The 19,995-nt window shown below is 43.4% G+C and overlaps 1 protein-coding gene across 3 annotated transcripts in view; it reads left to right on the top strand.

Annotated features, from left to right (window-relative positions):
• Nucleotides 1-19,995, top strand: part of XRCC5 (X-ray repair cross complementing 5) — a 168,891-nt gene that overhangs the window by 25,113 nt on the left and 123,783 nt on the right. For all 3 annotated transcript variants that reach the window (XM_033946083.1, XM_033946082.1, XM_033946084.1), the window contains exons 5-8: nt 1,325-1,447; nt 5,697-5,906; nt 14,629-14,743; nt 15,072-15,210. In XM_033946083.1, the coding sequence (XP_033801974.1) occupies nt 1,325-1,447; nt 5,697-5,906; nt 14,629-14,743; nt 15,072-15,210 (587 nt within the window). The remainder of the gene's footprint in view (nt 1-1,324; nt 1,448-5,696; nt 5,907-14,628; nt 14,744-15,071; nt 15,211-19,995) is intronic.

Below are 19,995 nucleotides of genomic sequence, written 5' to 3' on the forward strand. Positions count from 1 at the left end.
CAGATGAGCTGCTGGTTTTGGGGATTTCTGGTGGCTCAGCTGATGGGGATTCCCCCTGCTAGAATCAGCTGAGCTGTGGAGCCCTACACCCTGCCTCCCCTGACATCTTAGATCTCCCTTTGACATCCCCGACATCCTCCACATATTCCCCCTGACATCCCTCACATTCTCCCGACATCCTGGACCTTCTCCCGACATGACATGACATTTCTGCGCCCCCCCTAACATCCCCCCCAACATTCTTGGGTCCCCTTCCCACATCCCCGGAACCCCCCTCCAGTACCTTCAGAAGATCAAACGCAAGAGGGATGCTCACTCCTTCCTGTCTACAGGGCCCGCGTGCTGCAAATGACGGGGCTTCCCCCTACCAGTGCATCTTGGGATGTAGTGGGAGGGGCCGAAGACCCTGATTGGCTTTTTGTTCACATTTTGTTTTTGACCTGCACATCATATTGAATATTATATCCACACATTGACATAGTAAGGGGTGGGTGGGGGGTAGACAGCCCCAGATGCTATGTTGGTGGAGGCTCCAGCACCTCTCCATCACACCACGTCATGCCATCCCATACCTCTGTAGACCCTCACTAGCGTGAGCAACTTCTCCTGCCAGTTGCTCGCCCCAGCCTGGTTCCCCTCTGAATCATTTCTAGGTCACGGAGCCAGGAAGTGACGTCAGAGGGAAATCCAACGCTGGCATGAGGAGCATGCTGGAGAAGCCACTTGCACTGGTGAAAATTTAGAGGTTGGGGGCATGGAAGGAGTAGGTGCGCAAGGGGGGCACCATCGCCCCTTACTATGCCACTGAATCCACATTCAGCCTGTATCCACTACTGCCTAAATTCTTGATGATATTCAAATCCTTTCCTCAAGCACTCTCTAAAGGAATATGCATCTTGTCCCCGCTCTGTCTGTACTGCTGCAGCCTGTGGCTAGTGGAAAAGACACAAGTCAGTGTGGTTTTCTGCTGCCATTCCCTTGTGCCGCAGAGCCCGATATGCATCTGATCCGTATCTAATTTGCTAAAACTCCTAAACTTTGTTATCACATTTACAGAAGCTTTGTGGCTTTCTTCAGATGATCACAAACCCACAGGACTCTAGTATTGAAGGCTTTCCAAGCTGTCGTCACATATTTCCACATGCCTAGCATAGGGCAGAATAAGATTTTGGAAACCAGAGCATCTTGAGATGGGTGAATTACAGTAGAGAAAACATTATCGCTCCATTCTGGGCTATTTTTGTGAAATGCTGAGAACCCCAGAGAGCATGTTCTTTGGTCAGGGTCTGACTGTAATTGTTCATTGCTGGAGTCTCTTTTGCAGGGGGAAGAAGTACGAAAGGCTGAACATTGCAGTGTTCACAGATCTCAGCAGCCCCTTCAGCATGGACCAGCTGGACATTATCATAGCAAACCTGAAGAGAACTGGCATCACCCTGCAATTCTTGTAAGTAGAGCGAAGCACCAAGGTCAGAGCAAGGCAGGAGTTCAGAGAAAGTGCTATGCAACAGCTTCTTTTCCATTAGTTTGAATTCATAGAGGATTTTGCTAGCAAGATGGGCCAGGGTTTGGAAAGCAGTCAAGAAAAAATGAACTGAAAATATGAGTAGTTTTTCAGGTTTATTTAAAATTTGATAATATCGCTTATAATACTTCTAAGCGATGCACATTTAAAAAACCAGGGTGAAATATTACAAAAATTGCAACATAAACCAAATAAATTACTGACTAACAAGGGTAGAACTACAGTAATTATAGGAAAGAAGCAAATATGGGGAAAACAAATTGGTTATTAGGGGGAATGTCTGGAGCCTCCTATGGTTGATGCTTCTTTAAAAAGAAACATTATTCAATTAAAGGTTTAAATTTGAAAAGCGTCTTCAAGGAGCTCTTAAATCTATCCAGATTTTGTTCTCCTCTGAGAAAAGAGGGTAAAGCATTCCATAACTGGGCTTCTGGCTGGTTAAATAGCATTTAATATTCAGTGGGAGATAGCTGGTTATCTAGAGTTACCAGATTTCCTCGGTAAAAAAAAAAAAAGAGGACACATGGCCCCGCCCCGTTCTGCCCTGCCCCCACACGAACCTTGTCTCTTCTTGGGACTTGGGGCTGTGTCCAGAGGGCCTCTGAGCATGTGCAGATCCGGCGCAATGACATCACATGCACATGTCACATGTGTGCATGCTTGGAGGCCCCAAGCTTGAGGCTTTCCAAAACCTGGATGAACTTCTGGGTTTTGGAAATCCATCCAGGCACCTGGACAGTCCTCTAGAACAGTGTTCTTCAACCACCGATCCATGGACCAGTGCCGGTCCACAGAAATTTCCTGCCGGTCCACAGGGTCAGCACGTGCATCAGGCCCAAAACTGTGTTCTTCAACCGCCGGTCCACGGTGCGATCGATGCGACGTTATCTTCGAGCCAGCTCCCTCTTCCTAACTGATTCAGTGCACAAAGCCACGGGCAGCGGCTCCTACGCGCGTCCTGCGCCTGAACCGGAAGCCGCCTCTCTGACGTTGCAACGTCAGAGGGAAGGCTTCCAGATAAGGCACAGGACATGCAAGGTGCAATTCGTACTATTATGGGGTGAGGTCTAGGGTGGAGATTGGGTAGAGATGGGCGGGGTCTGGCCCACGACTTAGCCCAGTGTTCTTCAACCACTGGTCCATGGACCAGTGCCGGTCCACAAAAATTTCCTGCCGGTCCACAGGGTCAGCACGTGCATCAGGCCCAAAACAGTGTTCTTCAACCGCCGGTCCACGGTGTGATTGATGCGGCATTATCTTCGAGCCAGCTCCCTCTTCCTAACTGATTCAGTGCACAAAGCCACGGGCAGCGGCTCCTACGCGCGTCCTGCGCCTGAACCGGAAGCCGCCTCTCTGACATTGCAACGTCAGAGGGAAGGCTTCCAGATAAGGCACAGGACATGCAAGGTGCAATTAGTACTATTATGGGGACGGGGTCTGGGATGGAGATTGGGTAGAGATGGGCGGAGTCTGGCCCACGACTTAGCCCAGTGTTCTTCAACTGCCGGTCAATGGACCGATGCCGTTCCACAGAATAATTCTTTTATTTCTGCCGGTCCATAGGTATAAAAAGGTTGAAAAACACTGGTCTAAAACGAGGACCTGCCTGGGTCTTCTTGAACATCCGGTAACCCTATGGTTATCTCCGCTGAATATCTGCAGTTGGAGACTAGCCGCTAACTGGCTCTGTCGCAAATTTTCAGTGCTAGTCACATAAGTTGAGTGATCAAATCGGGCTCCTTTAAATAGCACTCCTGTCTTTGGCTGCTATTAACTTAACTGGCAGTCTAGGGGTTCTGTGCCTCTCGTTTTCCTCCTCCGAGGGCTGGGGGTTCTATCGGAAACCAGGGCCTTGGCTAATTCCAGCATTGCTCCAGTATTGATGTATTGTTGATATGAGGGGGGGTGTGAGGGGGGATTTTTTTTATTGCTTTTGGGGGGTGGGAGATATTGTAGTTGTTCCATTGGAAAATTATTTGATGATATTATGATTGTTCCTTTTTTGGATTCTGTTATCGTTGTTGTGCTTTTTGTATGCTGTTCGTCTGCTTATTATTCTCATGAATCAAAAATTGTTTGACTAATAACTTAACCGGCAGTGCTTAATATTCTCTTGAATTAAGCAAAATAGTTTTGGGAGGGAGGGTGGTTTATGGGCTTATATATATATATATATATATATATATATATATATATACAATTGTTATTGTCTTGATGGATTTATCAAGTGTTGTTTCTGAGACTATTTAGGATTTTTCTTGTACACTTGTTGAATGATTAAAAAGGAATAAAGAATTAAAAAAAAAAAAAAAATTCTCTTGGCTGGTTAAATTAGAGCCGGCCAAAATAAGCCCTGGATGTTCAATGCCAGTCGCATGAAATGGCCTGTCATTGAATATCCAGACTGAGCGCCGGCATTGGGCAAACAGCATGTTGTCTGGCACCAGCTGAAAATCACCTGGATTGTGAATAATGTTTTCCAGAGATCTGAAAGGAACACTTTGAGCTTGTTAACTGCAGAGCAGTGTTTCTCAACTCGGTCCTGGATTCCCCCTTGCCAATCAGGTTTTCAGAATAGCCACATTGAAGTTGCATAAATTCGATTTGCATACACTGCCTCCATTATACGCAGATTTCTTTCATGCATATTCATTGTGGGTACCCTGAAAACCTGACTGGCAAGGGGGAATCCAGGACCGAGTTGAGAAACACTGCAGTGCTGTAGAGTACTGCTAGCCTGAAGTCTGCCTTAGATCAGGGGTGTCCAATGTCGGTCCTCGAGGGCCGCAATCCAGCCGGGTTTTCAGGATTTCCCCAATGAATATGCATTGAAAGCAGTGCATGCAAATAGATCTCATGCATATTCATTGGGGAAATCCTGAAAACCCGACTGGACTGCGGCCCTCGAGGACCGACATTGGACACCCCTGCCTTAGATCAATGCTCTCCAACCCTGTCCACCAGCCAGTCAAGGTTTTTGTGATAGCCCTAATGAATATGCATGGGGCAGATTTGCATGCCTGCCACCTCCATTGCATGCAGATCTCTCTCATGCATATTCATTAGGGCTATCATGAAAACCCGACTGACAGGACAGGGTTGGGAATCACTGCTTTAGATGGAGCAATTGCTGGCAAAAGTGCTGAACGCCATCAAAAGTGAGGAACTTTCTAAGGAAAAAGTACTGTTTCTCCTAGCAGAAATTGGGTGAGGAGCTGCAAGCCATGCTCCTGGCACTGAGTTCTTGAATAGCAATTTTGATTTGGCTAAACATTATTTCAATCTAATATACAGATTCTGCACACAACTGTAAAGAGGAAAAGACCTCAGAAGCCTGCTCCACGTAGAATATGAAATTCACAATGTGGTTTATAGCAGGACAGGTTCTCTATCATCGGTCTACAAAAACATCTTGTAGCTGATTGAAAAAATTTTAAATATCAGTGATATTTAGACTCTTTAATATTAATAATAATCAGCAAAAAGGAGTGCACTTATCTTAAAATGTGGATAAGAGCCCGAAGGGATCCGTTTCGCCAAAATGTTTGGCTTCGTTGGGGGGACTTTTTTGAACAACTGCAAAACAGAAGAGATAAATGATGAAAAAAATGTATTTTAAACATTTAAATACATCCAAAAGCACAGTTGTTAACAAAACTTAATCGAAGTAGTACTCACTGCATTCGGTATTAACTCTCCTGCATTTCAAAAAATGGCGCCGGTGATTTTTAGAACGCCACACATATGTGTTTGTACTGACTAAAAATGACGTCATGGATGAAACAAACTTTATTCTTCACAATTGTTTCACAAAATGTGGAGATTAGAAAAAAGAATGCCAACCTATGTTGCTGTTTAAGCCAAACGGTTTGACAGTATTGAGCTGGAAAATCCACCGGGCTTCCCGTTGCAGTAACATTATTTCAACCAAATCCTGGCTATTGTAATTGTGTTTGAGAGAAGAGTGTCACAAGCACGGAGGCTTCTTTCAGCTGATCAACAGAAGCTGAATCCGAGCCAAACCGAACCGCAGCCTGTTCTGAAAGAGTCCAGCACTCTTGATCTTTCTGGAAACGAATGGCTTTTAAGATGCATTTCAGTTGTAGTTTAAATTCTCTTTAAAGTCTGGAATGATGTAAGTTGAGGAGTGATGCTTTGCTTATTTCCCTAGCTTGCCTTTTCCACTGGACAGTGATGGTGACGAAGGAGGAAGCGGGGAGCAGAATGGTGGCAGTGGTGATTGGTCCTACACAGATAGACCCAAAGGTTGCCTTCCTGAAAAGGGTCTGACGGGGCAACAGAGAGATGGGATCCAGATGGTGAAAAAGGTCATGACGACTCTGGATGAAGAAGGAGGACTGGATGAAGTTTACACATTCAAGTAATTGATTTACTTATTACTTGGTGGAGGATGGGCAGGGGAGGGCTTCAATGGCTGGGAGGGTGTAGATGGGCTGGAGTAAGTCTTAACAGAGATTTCAGCAGTTGGAACCCAAGCACAGTACCAGGTAGAGCTTTGGATTCTTGCCCAGAAATAGCTAAGAAGAAAAAATTTAAAAAAATTTAAATTGAATCAAGTTGGGCAGACTGGATGGCCCATTTGGGTCTTTATCTGCCGTCATCTACTATATGTTACTATGAGAGAGAAAAAGAAAACGAGAGAGAAAGACAAAGAGAGAGAAAGACAAGGAAAGAGAGAGTGAGAGAAAGAAAGAGAGAAAAATAAAGAAAGAGAGAGAAAGACAAAGAAAGAAAGAGAGAGAACGAGAGAAAAAAAGAGAGAAAAAGAGAGAGAAAGAGAGAGAGAGGTGGTGGAGAGTAAAACTGTGACTGAGTTCAAAGAAGCGTGGGATAAACACAAAGGATCTAGAATCAGAAAATAATAGTAAATATTGAACTAAGGCCAGTACTGGGCAGACTTGCATGGTCTGTGTCTGTGTATGGCCGTTTGGTGGAGGAAGGGCTGGGGAGGCTTCAATGGCTGGGAGGGTGTAGATGGGCTGGAGTAAGTCTTAACAGAGATTTTGGCAGTTGGAACCCAAGCACAGTACCGGGTAAAGCTTTGGATTCTTGCCCAGAAATAGCTAAGAAGAAAAAATTTAAAAAATTTAAATTGAATCAAGTTGGGCAGACTGGATGGACCATTCGGGTCTTTATCTGCCGTCATCTACTATGTTACTTTTATATCCCCTATTAATCTAAACTAATCTAAACAAAATACTGTACAAAATAATCACAAAATCAAAAGAAAGCTATAAATATTAAAGATAAGTAAAAATTATATATAATTATGATAACCAAATCTTTGAAAGAGGCATTAACAGATTTTTGTAAGGATTGATATAATTTTTCCCATAATAAGATACTTGATAAAGGAGGGGGGGGGGGTAGGTTTATTCTCTTTATCATAAAGTATAAATAAATTATCATAATAGTTTATATTGTGTGAAACTAACAAATTAAGGGGAGGGAAAGGGATTCATAATTGAATAATATTTGATAAAATTATTAAATTTTTATATGATGTCTAAAATTATATTAAGGATTATATAAGATATGTTATATGTACAATATGTTATGGCGATATCAAGTGTATACTTAAAGTAACTGTATGAATCTTTATGACACACTTGTTATATGAAGAAAAAATCAATAAAAAATGTTTAAAAAAAAAAAAACAGGCAATCAAGCAGATTGGTCAATCTGCCTTTTGAAATAAATATGTTTTAAGTTGCTTTCTAAAATGACATTAATGAGGTAATAGCCATGAGAGCAAAGAGCCAAATTTTGTCAAATAACAACAAACTTTTATTTATTTTGACTGGAGTAGCAATTCAACAAATAACATACAATTGGAAAAATTATGACAGATTAAATTATAACTTTTGGTGGAATTCTGTATGCCATATATATATAAAATGGAACGTACAATAGCAACACAAAAAGGATATTTTGGTAAATTTCAGAAAATTTGGAGACCATTAACAGACTTTTGTAATGAATGATAACAGTTTCCCAAGGTAAGATATTTGATAGAAGGGAAAAGGGTGGGTATTATTTTTATTTATGTCATAACGCATATGAATATGTTAATAGTCTCACTGTATTATATGAAATACTGTTACAGGAGGGGATGGGAGGGGAGAGTTTCTATTTAATAATAATTGTTTAGATATTAGGTGTATTACATAATATTCAAGATATCCTATATAATAAAAGGCTAACTCGCGCATGCGCAGTCCTATTTGCGTGTTCCGTGCGCTGTAGGTCTGTGGCCGAAGGAGTGCGCATGCGCGCGAATACGTCACCACCCGATCGCCTCCACAAGCCGGACCGCAGCCAGACGACGTTCTCCGTTTCTCCTGTCGCCGCCGCCGATCTCCGTTTCTCCTTTGCCGCCCACCCCCTTCTCTTCCCGCGGGCCCGAATGGCGATTCCAGCAGCGTGTACATCAGTCTCCACACGCTGCTTCGGGCCCTTCTACTACCCTGATTTGCTCTGCCGCGTCTCTGATGATGTCATCAGGGACGTGCCAGAGTAAATCAGGGCAGAAGGGCCCGAAGCAGCGTGTGGAGACTGATAAAAGCGCTGCTGGAATCACCACCTTTATAGTCCGGCCCGCGGGAAGGGGAAGGGGAAGGGGAAGGGACAGGGGGGGTAGAGGAAACGCTAATGCTGCTGCACAGGGAAATGGTGGGGGGGGGGAGGGAAATGGAGGGGAAGGGAATGCTGCTTTGGACGGACAGACAGACAGAGAGAGGAAGGGAAACACAAAGAAAATAAGAAATACACAGGGGCAGGTGCTCAGGGAACTGGTGTGGGGGGAGGGAAATGGAGGGGGATGGAATGCTGCTTTGGATAGGCAGAGAGAGGAAGGGAAACACAAAGAAAATAAGAAAGACACAGGGGCAGGTGCACAGGGAACTGGTGTGGGGGATGGAATGCTGCTTTGGACAGACAGACAGAGGGAGGAAGGGCGACAGAAAGGAAAGAATAAAGACACAGGGTCAGGGAGATACACAGAAAGACAGACAGGCAAAGGGGGCCAGGGACAGAGACAGACAGAAAGAACAGCGGGAGCCGCGTCAGGAGGGGTGCGGGATGCGGCAGTGGGAACTTTTCCAATGGGTACAACTGGGTAGCTGTCGGGAACCTCTGATCAGGGGCAGAGCAAGGTAAGAGTATCATAGGGATAAGAAGGAGGAGGGAGGATAAAAAAGGAAGGGATGCCTACTGCTGGACAGGGGGAGAAGGAAAGAGATGCTGATGGACAGGGGAGGTGAAGAAAAAAGAACGGAGGACTAATGTTGGACAGGGGGAGAAGGAAAGAGGTGCTGCTGGACAGGGGGGGAGGTAAAACAAAGGGAGAAGGGCTGCTGCTGCATAAGGAGAGCAGTGAAGGGGTGGTGGTGGACACAGTGGAGGTAAAAGGAAGGGAAAATGGACAGGGGGAGCAGGCAAGGGGTGGTGATGGACAGCCAAGGAAAAAGAAAGGCAGAAAGAAAGAAAGCGGCTAAGGAGAGAGAGAGAAAAAAAGACAGACACACACACATATGTTCTAGCACCCGTTAATGTAACGGGCTTAAAGACTAGTTAGAATATAAATATGTAATGAAATGTTATATTTAATGTGTTATATGAGAGTTAATCAAGTGTGTATTTATAAGTTCATATGATTTTATCTAATACACTTGTTGTAATATGCAAAAATGAATAAAGAATTAAAAAAAAAAATAATAATAAAAAAAAAAAAATAAATGGAGGAGAAAGGACTAGATGGCGTTTGGAGCAGGACGCTGAGAGGAGCACTTCCCTCTTCTGGGAGAAAATTTTCTTCATTTCGATTTCAACGATATATTTCAATGCCTAAAAGAAGAGGAAAAACGAGGGGTATCCCTCTACCTACCTCGGGCTTCTCGACGCCGAGGCAAACTGTGATAACAGCATTCACAGTTCCTCCTTCCATGTCGGGCGCCTCCGCTGCTGTGGAGAGGGAACTCCACAGCTTGGACGGCGAGATGTCTCTCTCGCTGAGCCCACGAGGACCGCATACCCCTCCCATCCCAGGAGAATCTTCGTTGCAGAGGAATTGGCAAGAGGGCTCCCCCGGAGTGTGGGGGGAGGCTCATTCACTCTCCGAAGTGAACCCGGAAGTGAAACATACAGCAGACACGCTGACTCCGATGTCGGAGAGTCAGCGTTCTGGGGGAGAGGAGCCGTTGGTAACCAGCGTCGGGGAGGTTGTAGGAGTCCAGAATTCCATCGCAGGAGCAGGAGCCGTACTAAAGCCGGCCGGTATCCCCCTCCTCGGACCGTTGGTGAAACCACAGGCTGTTACCCTGGATTCTATCTGGACTGCGATAGAGAATTTGCACCTGGTATGTTCCAATTTTCTTACTACAACTCAGAATTCTACTTCCAGGATAAGCTCCTTAGAAACTATTACCCAGCAACACCAAGTGGACTTAAAAAAATTAGATAAAGAAACAACAGAGACTAAGAATTTAATTTCTAAACAAACAACAGATAAAATGATGATTTTGAGGAAGATTGAAAACCTGGAGAACCAGCAAAAGAATTTAAATTTGAGGATTCTTAATTTTCCAGTTGCCAAGTTTATGTCTCCTCAGGAACTGTTTAAGAACTTTATGTTGAATGTTCTAAATGTACCTGAAGTAAGTCTTCCTCCGATACAAAGAATTTATTACTTAAAACAAGTGCAGAAAGAAAAAGCTTTAGTGGATGAAAATGCTCAATTAGATGTTTCCGCTATACTGCAGTCTTCTGATATTGAAACTCAGGGAAGAGCAACTTTATTGGTCTCGTTGGTATTTCTTCAAGACAAAGAGATGTTGCTTAAATTATATTTTAATTTAAAGCAGATTACTTATTTGGGAGAAAGGGTATATATATTTCCTGATGTTTCGAGGTGGACACAATCTAGGAGGAAAGAATTTCTGCTATATAGATCAAAGGTGATTGCTTTGGGGGCAAGTTTTCAGTTGCGATTTCCTTGCAAATGTTTTGTTTCCTATCAGGGAAGTAAATATATTTTCTTTGAACCTGCCCAATTAGGTGTTTTCCTTGAAGGTAAAGGTATCTCTACACAGTCCGAATGATAAAGGTTAATAATGCGGTTGATTTGTTTTGGATAGGATAAGATCAGGCTGCTCTATTTCTTTATTTCTATTTTTCTTTTGTATATTTCCCCTTTCCCGAGGGGTTTTTACTTCATCTTGTCTTTTCTCTCCAGGTTGTGGACTGTATTACATGATTTATTTTGAATGTTTAAATTTCGATTCTTGGTTTGTATTATGACTAAGAGACTATATTTCTGTTTTTCTTTAAACATCTTTGTATATAGGATGTATTAAAATGATAAATAAAGTATTTAAAAAAAAAAAATAAAAAATGAGGTAATAGACTCCTCCCTAGCAGGGTTACCAGATTTTCCCGAAGGAAAATCCGGACCCATGGCCGCGCCCCCAGGCCCACCCCATTCTGCTTGTGTCACACCCCATTCCGACCCCCCCCCCAGCCTTGCCCCCAGATGGCATCCACACATGCACGGACATGACGCAATCACATCATATGTACGTGCGTGTGATGTTACCGCATTGCATCCGCGCATGCACGGATGCCCCTTCCTGACGCAATTTTTATGGGATGCTTTTCAAAACCTGGACAAAGTGCTGTGTTTTGAAAAGCCGTCCGGAGAAATCTGGACTTCTGGTAACCCTAGTCCCTTTGAAGTAATTGCTACTGTGGTATCTCTCCTTCTTGGGCCTTTGGAATTTGTTCTAAGGGGTAGGTTGGGGGCGGTTAAGAGCAGAGAGGGTGATAAAAGCAAAAATCCTTTCTTCTGTCATCGATGAAGTCTCTAGGGCCTGAGAAATGGAAAGATTTTGATGATGTGCTACTTGCGTTCTGAATGTATCCCTGATCTCTGACTGCTAAGTCAGAACCACTTAGCTTGTTTTGCTGTCTAGGATAATACTCGGGCAAATTTTTAATATCTGTTTTTGTCCTTCTCATTGATGAATGCATAGCCAACAAAATTCATTGCATTTGAAAGAGGAGTGATGTCTGATGTTCCTCCATAATATCCACAGTTGTATGAAAAACTATATACTGAAACTTCAAACAGTATTACGTCCGATTATTCTAGATTTTTGCACACCACTGTAGTTTGTATAAAAACAATCTGCATTACGGTATTAGGAAAAAATATTTTTTCATTCTAAGAATAGTTAAGCTCTTAACTTGTTTCTAGAGGATGTGGTAACAGCAATTAGCGTAGATGGGTTTAAAAAAGGTTTGTAAAAGTTCCTGGAGGAAAAAGCCATAGTCTGCTTTTGAGATAGACATGCTTTCCCTGGGATTGGTACCATAGAATCTTTCTGCTATTTGGGTTTCTGCCAAGTACTTGTAGTCCAGATTGGCCACTGTGGAAACAGGATACTAAGCAATATGAACCATTGGTCTGACCCAGTATGGCTATTCTTCTGTTCTTATGTGAGTCAAGTATAGGACTGGAAAAGCGTCAAGTATAGGACTGGAAGAGCGTCAGCAGTGGGGTGCTGCAGGGATTGGTGCTTGGACCCGTGCTCATCAACATTTTTATAAATGATCTGGACATAGGTACAGTGAGTGAGATGATTAAATTTGCGGATGATACAAAGTTGTTCAGAGTAGTGGAGACGCAAGGGGATTGCAAAGATCTGCAACGTGACATAATCAGGCTTGAGGAATGGGCATCGACATGGCAGATGAGGTTCAACGTGGATAAGTGTAAAGTGATGCATGTCGGTAATGAAAATCTCCTGCACAAATACAGGATGTACGGGGCGGTACTTGGAGAGACCTCCCAGGAAAGAGACTTGGGAGTTATGTCGACAAGTCGATGAAGCCGTCCGCGCAATGTGCGGTGGTGGCAAAAAGAGCGAACAGAATGCTAGGAATGATAAAGAAGGGGATCACGAACAGATCGGAGAAGGTTATCATGCTGCTGTACCAGACCATGATGCGCCCTCACCTGGAGTACTGCATCCAGCACTGATCGCTGTACATGAAGAAGGACACGGTACTACTTGAAAGGGTCCAGAGAAGAGTGACTAAGATGGTTAAGGGGCTGGAGGAGTTGCCGTATAGTGAAAGATTAGAAGAACTCGGCCTCTTCTCCTTCAAACAGAGGAGATTGAGAGGGGACATGATTGAAATATTCAAGGTACTGAAGTGAATAGACTTGTTGGAAAAGGAGAGGTTGTTTGCTCTGTCCAAGGTAGGGAGGAGAAGAAGAAGAAGAGGGCATTCTCTAAAATTGAAAGGGGATAGATTCCGTACGAACATAAGGAAGTTCTTCTTCACCCAGAGAGTGGTAGAAATCTGGAACGCTCTTCCGGAGTCTGTCATAGGGGAAAACACCCTCCAGGGATTCAAGACAAAGTTAGACAAGTTCCTGCTGAACCAGAATGTACGCAGGTGAGGCTGGACTCATTTAGAGCACTGGTCTTTGACCAGAGGCCACCATGTGAGCGGACTGCTGGGCACGATGGACCACTGGTCTGACCTAGCAGCGGCAATTCTTATGTTCTTAAGTATAACTACGCAAGCACGGTGTGCTGCTGACAATGGAAATTCAGATTCAACTGAAGTAAAATAAGGTTCAACTTATATGGGGTCTTCATGATGATGTAATTCGAAACTCAGCTGGAGTTGGAGAACCAGAGAAATAAGAAAAAGAGCAATGAAATGACTGGTTATAATATAATTTCCTGATATTGCATGAGCACTTTTGTATAAATAAAAAACTGTGAACTGCAGATCCTCATTGCACATCATCACCGTGGACCATCTATGCTAAAGATAAATAGCAATTTAAAGTTGGGGTTTTGTGAAGTTGAGTAGATCTATAGGTGGGAACACACATGTGCGATGATAGTTCCCAGCAGTCGCACACATGGTTACAGCATTTTGCTAATGACCTGGGAGGAGGAGCATTGAGCACATTGTAAAGAGTCTTTCACTTAGGTTGTGGATATTATAGAGTATTAAGAAAGCATAAGAAAAATATTTTTAAAAATAGTAAAAATAATAAGTATTACAGCATTATATATTTGATGCATCAAGTATAGGACAATCAAGCCATTGTGACATCACTGATGGGGTTGGCTCTTAGGCATTGGTAGAATGAGGCATTATGACATCACAATTTCAGCTCTGGAATGTTGCTACTCTTTGGGTTTCTGCCAAGTATTTGTGACCTGGGTTGGCTACTGTTGGGAACAGGATGCTGGACTTGATGGACTTTAGGTCCTGTCCCAGTACCGCAGGAAACCATCCCGTGTCATTCTTTAGTGTCTATCTTGACCTCAGCCCTTCTACACCGGTATTCTTCAATGCAAGGCTCGAGGGTCAGTGCCTGGGCCCATTCATACGCTGATTGTTATGTGAGCCAAGTATAGGACAGTCAAACCATTGTGACATTACTGCTGAGGCTGGCTCTTAGGCATTGGTGGACATCACAATCGCAGCTCTGGAATGTTGATACTCTTTGGGTGTCTGCCAGGTACTTGTGATCTGGATTGGCCACTGGGCAAGATGAACCATTGGTCTGACCCAGTATGGCTATTCTTTTGTTCTTATGATGTCATTGTCTCATGGCATCATGGGCAATCCGTTCTCACCATGCAGTAACTGACAGCATAAGACAGTTTGAATTAGATGCACCTGATCTGTAGGTCAAAGAGCAGGAACACATGGAACATCTCAGTTCTATAAGGCAATGTTGAGTCGGGTTAGACTTATTTTTATTATTGAAAGTCATAGCAATTATCCATATGACCTCACATACGTATAAAAATAGTTTGCCATTGGAGAAAGCACAGCAGGAAACACAACCTGTTGCTGGAGACCTTAATCCCCCCCCCAAAAAAAAACAGCAAAATAGGCTGGGATATTCCCTTTGGTTTCTGAGAGATAGGGGTCAGGCTATATTCTATTACTACATGTTCCCATTCCCTAGAGCATAACTTGAAATATGTCCCCATTTGGATCACCCACTTCCTGAGGCTTTCTCAGCTTCTTGTCTTTTTCTCCATTAGGGAAAGCTTGGATCAGCTATCCATCTTTAAGAAGATTGAAAGGAGACCCATGCCTTGGCCATGTTTACTAACCATAGGTTCAAATCTGTCTATCAAGATTGTGGGCTACAAGGCAGTAAGTCGTTGAGCTTTGTTCCTTCTTTGAATAAAGTTACCAAGAAAGCTTGAGGATAGGTTGTACCTGCTACCTATCGTGGACCATGCAGCCAGGTAAATTGCATCCAGCTCTGGAGTAATACAGAAGGATGCAGCTCTGAAACTGAGAAAGAAATATAGGAATGAGAAAAGTAAAGGAAGCTCGGAAACTTAAAGAAATGAATTTAAGACTGTTTTTTTCTGTTAAGTGGCTTTAATGGAAAAAGCTATTCCCGTCCTTGACCAGAGGAGAGAAATTATGATGGCCCAGTCCTTAAATAGTCCTCTGTCTTTTATTTGGCTCCAAGGTCACGGAGGAGAATGTGAAGAAGAGCTGGAGCATTGTGGATGCCAAAACCCAGAGGAAGGAAGATGTCCAGAAGGAAACTGTTTACTGCTTAAATGATGACAATGAAACGGAGGTGCCAAAAGATGATACCATTCAAGGTAAGACTGTAGGGTCCTGTGTGTGGTGAGCACAATTAGATCAGGTGTCTGAGAGGTGGAAATTAGCAAGATAAAGATTTTCAGGCTTGCCTACACTATGTGGAATTTGATTACATTATATTTAGAGGCCGACCAAAACAGCTTTCTTCAATTTTGGCTGAAACCAAAATTACAGCTGAAACTTATTTTCTGTTTTTGGCTGAAATTGAAAACTAAAGTTTGGTTGTGTGAATTTGAACCAATGAGACCCACTGGGGATTGTCAGAGCTTGCAATCTACAACCCTCTGCTAAACCCACAGGACATTATTCTCAGGCACTGCAAGCACAGGCTGACAACTGGGAGAGCCATTTTAACAAGGGCTTCTCAACAAGTCTGGCATGTTTAGGTTCCTAAGTCAATATAGATAGCATTAAATATCCTTATCAGCTTTTTATGCTTACCCAAACTGTGGGTATCATACCAAGGGGATGGGGATGGGGGGAAGGAGAGCAGTTCACCTGGGTGCTACCCATCAGGAGGTGCTCTGATGATGACTTCAAGGGCCGGTGCCAGTGTGAAGAACTTCTTTCCAGTAGCTGCAGCGTTCACAATTTGCTGCTCTTGCTGACATCGAGCCTTCCTCTCTGCCGGATCCTATCATGGAAACAGGAAATAAATGGGACTTGACAGAGAGAAAAGCCTGATGCTGGCAAAAGCAGCAAATTGTGAACGTTGCACTGCTGACTGGAAGGTGACAAAGAGAGGGAGGGGAGGGAAGCAGAGGGGGAGAGAAATGCTGCACCTGATTGGGGAGAGAAAGGGAGGGAGAAGGAAGACCAGGGAAGGAAGAGGAGACAAAAGAGATGCCAGACCATGGGGATGGAAAGGAAGTAAGGAGGGGAAAGAGAGATGGGGGGATAGGGAGAGATGGAAGGGAAGGAGAGAGAGAAATGCTAGGGCATGGGAGGAGGGACGGGAAGGAAACTGAGATGCCAGATCATTGGGAAGAAAGGGAGAGAGGGAAAGGAAGGAAAGGGAATGTCAGAGGGAGGGAGAGATGGAAGGAGAAGAGAGGAGAAAGATCCCAGGGCATAGGGGAAGGGAAGCAGATGCCAGACCATGAGGTGAGTTGGGGTGGAAAGGAGGGAAGGAAAGGAGAAGAGAGAGATGCCAGAACATGGAGAAGGGAGTGGAGACAGAAAGAGCAAAATGGAAGGGACAGAGAAAGAGGGTGGATGCTGGAATGGAGAGTGAAGGGGAAAGCAGAAACCAGAGATGACAAAAGGTTGAAAAAAGATTTTCTCTTTGTTGATTTAGAATGAAGTAGTATTGTAGCTATATTGATATACATTTATAAATAAAAAATGGAGATAAGATAATCTTTTTATTGAACTTATTTTAATTATTTTTTTACTAACCTTTGGAGAGCAAAATCCCTTTCCTCAGGCAGTGGCGTACCAAGGGGAGGAGGGGTGGTTCGCTCTGGATGTAGCTCCTAGGGAGTGTTCCTCTGATCATTTTTTAACCTCCCCCCAAATATAAAAAGGGATCGGCCGAGGGTGTCACATACTCTTAAGTACTCCACTTCAAACTGTGCATAAATATAAAGAGAAAGTAGCTTTGAGATATTTCCCATTTTATCTTCATTTAAAGAACCAGCATGATGTAGAGTCTTACTAAATTAGGGTAAGGAGTCCAGACACTGGCCTACACTGTGGACATTATGCCAGTAACCAGCCTGATGTACTATCCATAATAAAAAACAAACATACAACCCACTGAACGAAAGGAGTGTATGCTCTAAAAAATTACAATCAAGAGCAATACGTTTGTCAAATTATTTTCTAATTTATAAACCTCATTTCATTGTAATATCATTTCCCTACTAACACTATAATTAAAACTCAGCATCTTCATCATACCCAACAGATCCTGGAAATTCTTTACAATCACCCAAATAGTATCCAAGCCAGAATATATATATCTATAATAATAAAACGCGCACTCCTACCTGCGTGATCCATGATCTGTAGGTCCGTGGCTGGCAGGAGTGCACGTGCGCACTTAGCATTGCCAGTGGCCAGCAGAGAATCTGTAAAGCGCGGGCCTCCCTGCTCTTCAGCTCCTCCAGGCAGCGACAGACCTCTCCACAGCAACCAGAGAGCACTGCCCTCCTCTTCTAAACAGCCTTCTGAGGATTGCGACCGGCTGTAGCGAACCTCGCAGGCTACTCTGCACTTCGGTAGCATGTTCCATTTGACACACAGGATCGCGTCAGAGGGAACGTGCTACTGATGTGGAGAGCGGCCTGCAAGGTTCACTACAGCCGGCCGTGATCCTCACCAGGCTGCTTTTAAGAGGAGGACAGACATGCACAACCAGGAAGCCAGATGCTGGACAGGGGGAGCAGGTAAGGGATGCTGCAATACAGGGGGAGCAAGGAAGAGGTGCTACTGAACAGGGGGGGAGGTAACAGGAAGGGAGGCCTACTGCTGGACAGGGGGAACAGGGAAGGGGTGCTGCTGGACAGGGGGAGACTTAAAATGAAAGGAGAAGGGCTGCTACTGCACAGGGGGAGCAGGGAAAGGGTGGTGGTGGACAGTAAGAAAGAAAGACAGACAGACATATTCTTTATTCATTTTTTATCTTACAACAAGTGTGTCAGAAAATAACAGTTAAACTTATACAATATCACTTGAGTATCTACCATTATTCATTTCACAATTAAAAATAAAAATAAATCCCTCCTTCCCAACCCTATTATTACACGTAATAACATGTATATATTATTTTCTATTAATCCAACCCATCAATATATAATTAAACTTCCTCCCACCCCCCATCCCTGTACAATTATACCAACTAGGGAAAAATGATATTTTATTCATTACAGTACTCTAATTGTCTCCAAACTTCCTGAAAGTTATTAAAATTTCCTTTCTGCAACACTAACGTTCTTTCCATCTTATACATATGACACAGTGAATTCCACCAAAAACTGTAATTTAATCTATTCCAGTTTTTCCAACTAAATGTAATCTGCTGAATGGCAATTCCTGTCATAACAAATAATAGCTTAGTAGACAGACAGACAGAAAGCGGCCAAGGAGAGAAAAAGAAAGAAAGAAAGACAGACACACACATCTATTCTAGCACCCGTTAATGTAATGGGCTTAAAGACTAGTATATATGTATAAAATAATTTACCTCCAAGCAATATAGTCTCTGCACACTTGGACCTGAGTTAATGAAAACTAAAAGCTGTAGTGCTTTTACAATGGCTGACTTTACACCACATTTGGAGTGACAGCTGTCATATCCCCACAGAGAGGCTAATTCCTAAGGATTTTAATTCCTTCTAGACTTTAGAATTAAAATCATTTATTTGGAGCACTCTTATCATATAAACTACTATGCAAGACCATACTTCCATTACTTGCAATTGTATTCTACATACACACAAGAAAGAGTAGCTCCCCCCTTCCAGACTACCTTACAATCCCTTGTGGTCTAGTGGTGTAGTCAGGGCAAGAGTGATCCCCAGTCACTCTTGCCAATGTCAGCTCTATCCTCAAAATAGCTGCCTTGATCTCCTGTGGCCACTAGAGGTCATGTCAGCCATTTTAAGAGCAGAGCCAGCATGGGCAGGCTTTTCCCGACTACACCCCTAGACTGCCAGGGATTGTAAGATAGGCCTGAGAGGGGAAGTGTAGGGATAGAGATCCGATAAGTTCTGATCCAGGGCATCAGAACACAGGCAAGGTCAGCACACAGGCAGTTCTGAACCAGGCCAGGTCAGCACACTGATCTAGGCCCTGTGTACGGATCTAGTTCCTGTGTAAGGCTTTGAGGCCCTGTGTAGAAGTATGAATCCTTTCTCTTTCCCTCTTGTCACGTCGACAAAGCAAAGGAAAAGGTTTGCATCTTGAGACCGAATGCTGAGGCATTCCCCCCTATCTTTTTGTCACAAGACTCTTGTCACATATTAATCTGACACAGGTTTACCCTTATCTTATCTCTTATCTTGTTTAAGCATCCCTTATATGGACATCAATCAGGCCCTGAGTTTAAGGCTAATCAAGAGAGCTTAAGGAGCATGCATTATAACCTTTGGACTGTCACATGCTATAGTAAGATGTCAGATATATTAGAAGTGTACACATTGGGAATCTTTATTGTAACTGTTATGATGTATTCAGATGTCACATGAGATAGTAACTTTGAGAATCACATGAAATATGTAAACAAGGAATTACCTTGGTATAATCCTCACTGTAAATGCATGATGAAATAGTAACCTTGTAAAGCATTAGCCATGTAATTAAGGGAGGCAAGATTCTCAATAAAAGGGTGAGAGACCATCCATTAGGGAGTGCCTCCATCCCGACTTTAAGACTGCACGTGTGTGTGTTTGCTGTGTCGCATTCCTACAGGGAAGGCAACTCCTGTTTGGAGAGGGGGGAGGGAGGGAGACAAACAGGACAAAGCACAAATTTCTAGCTTTCACTGAAAACACATGGTCAGTTGGTGCCGAAACCAAAACCATGGCCATAGCCTTTTGCCGAAACCGAAACCAGGCAGAAAACTGATTTTGGTCCGGTTTCAGCACTGTAACTGAACCTGAAATTTGGTTGGGCTCTAATTACATTACGCTAGGTCTTATATTCCACCAGTGTCTTATGTAGATGGATTCCAACAATGAGAGACTAGATCTGCACATCTAGGAATAACAGTAGTCTGAAAGAAATAATTAAGACGACAGCAAATAAAGATGTCATTCACAACCTGACAAGCCCTATTTATG

Source organism: Geotrypetes seraphini, chromosome 5 (genome assembly GCF_902459505.1).
Source record: "Geotrypetes seraphini chromosome 5, aGeoSer1.1, whole genome shotgun sequence".
Taxonomy (NCBI): domain Eukaryota; kingdom Metazoa; phylum Chordata; class Amphibia; order Gymnophiona; family Dermophiidae; genus Geotrypetes; species Geotrypetes seraphini.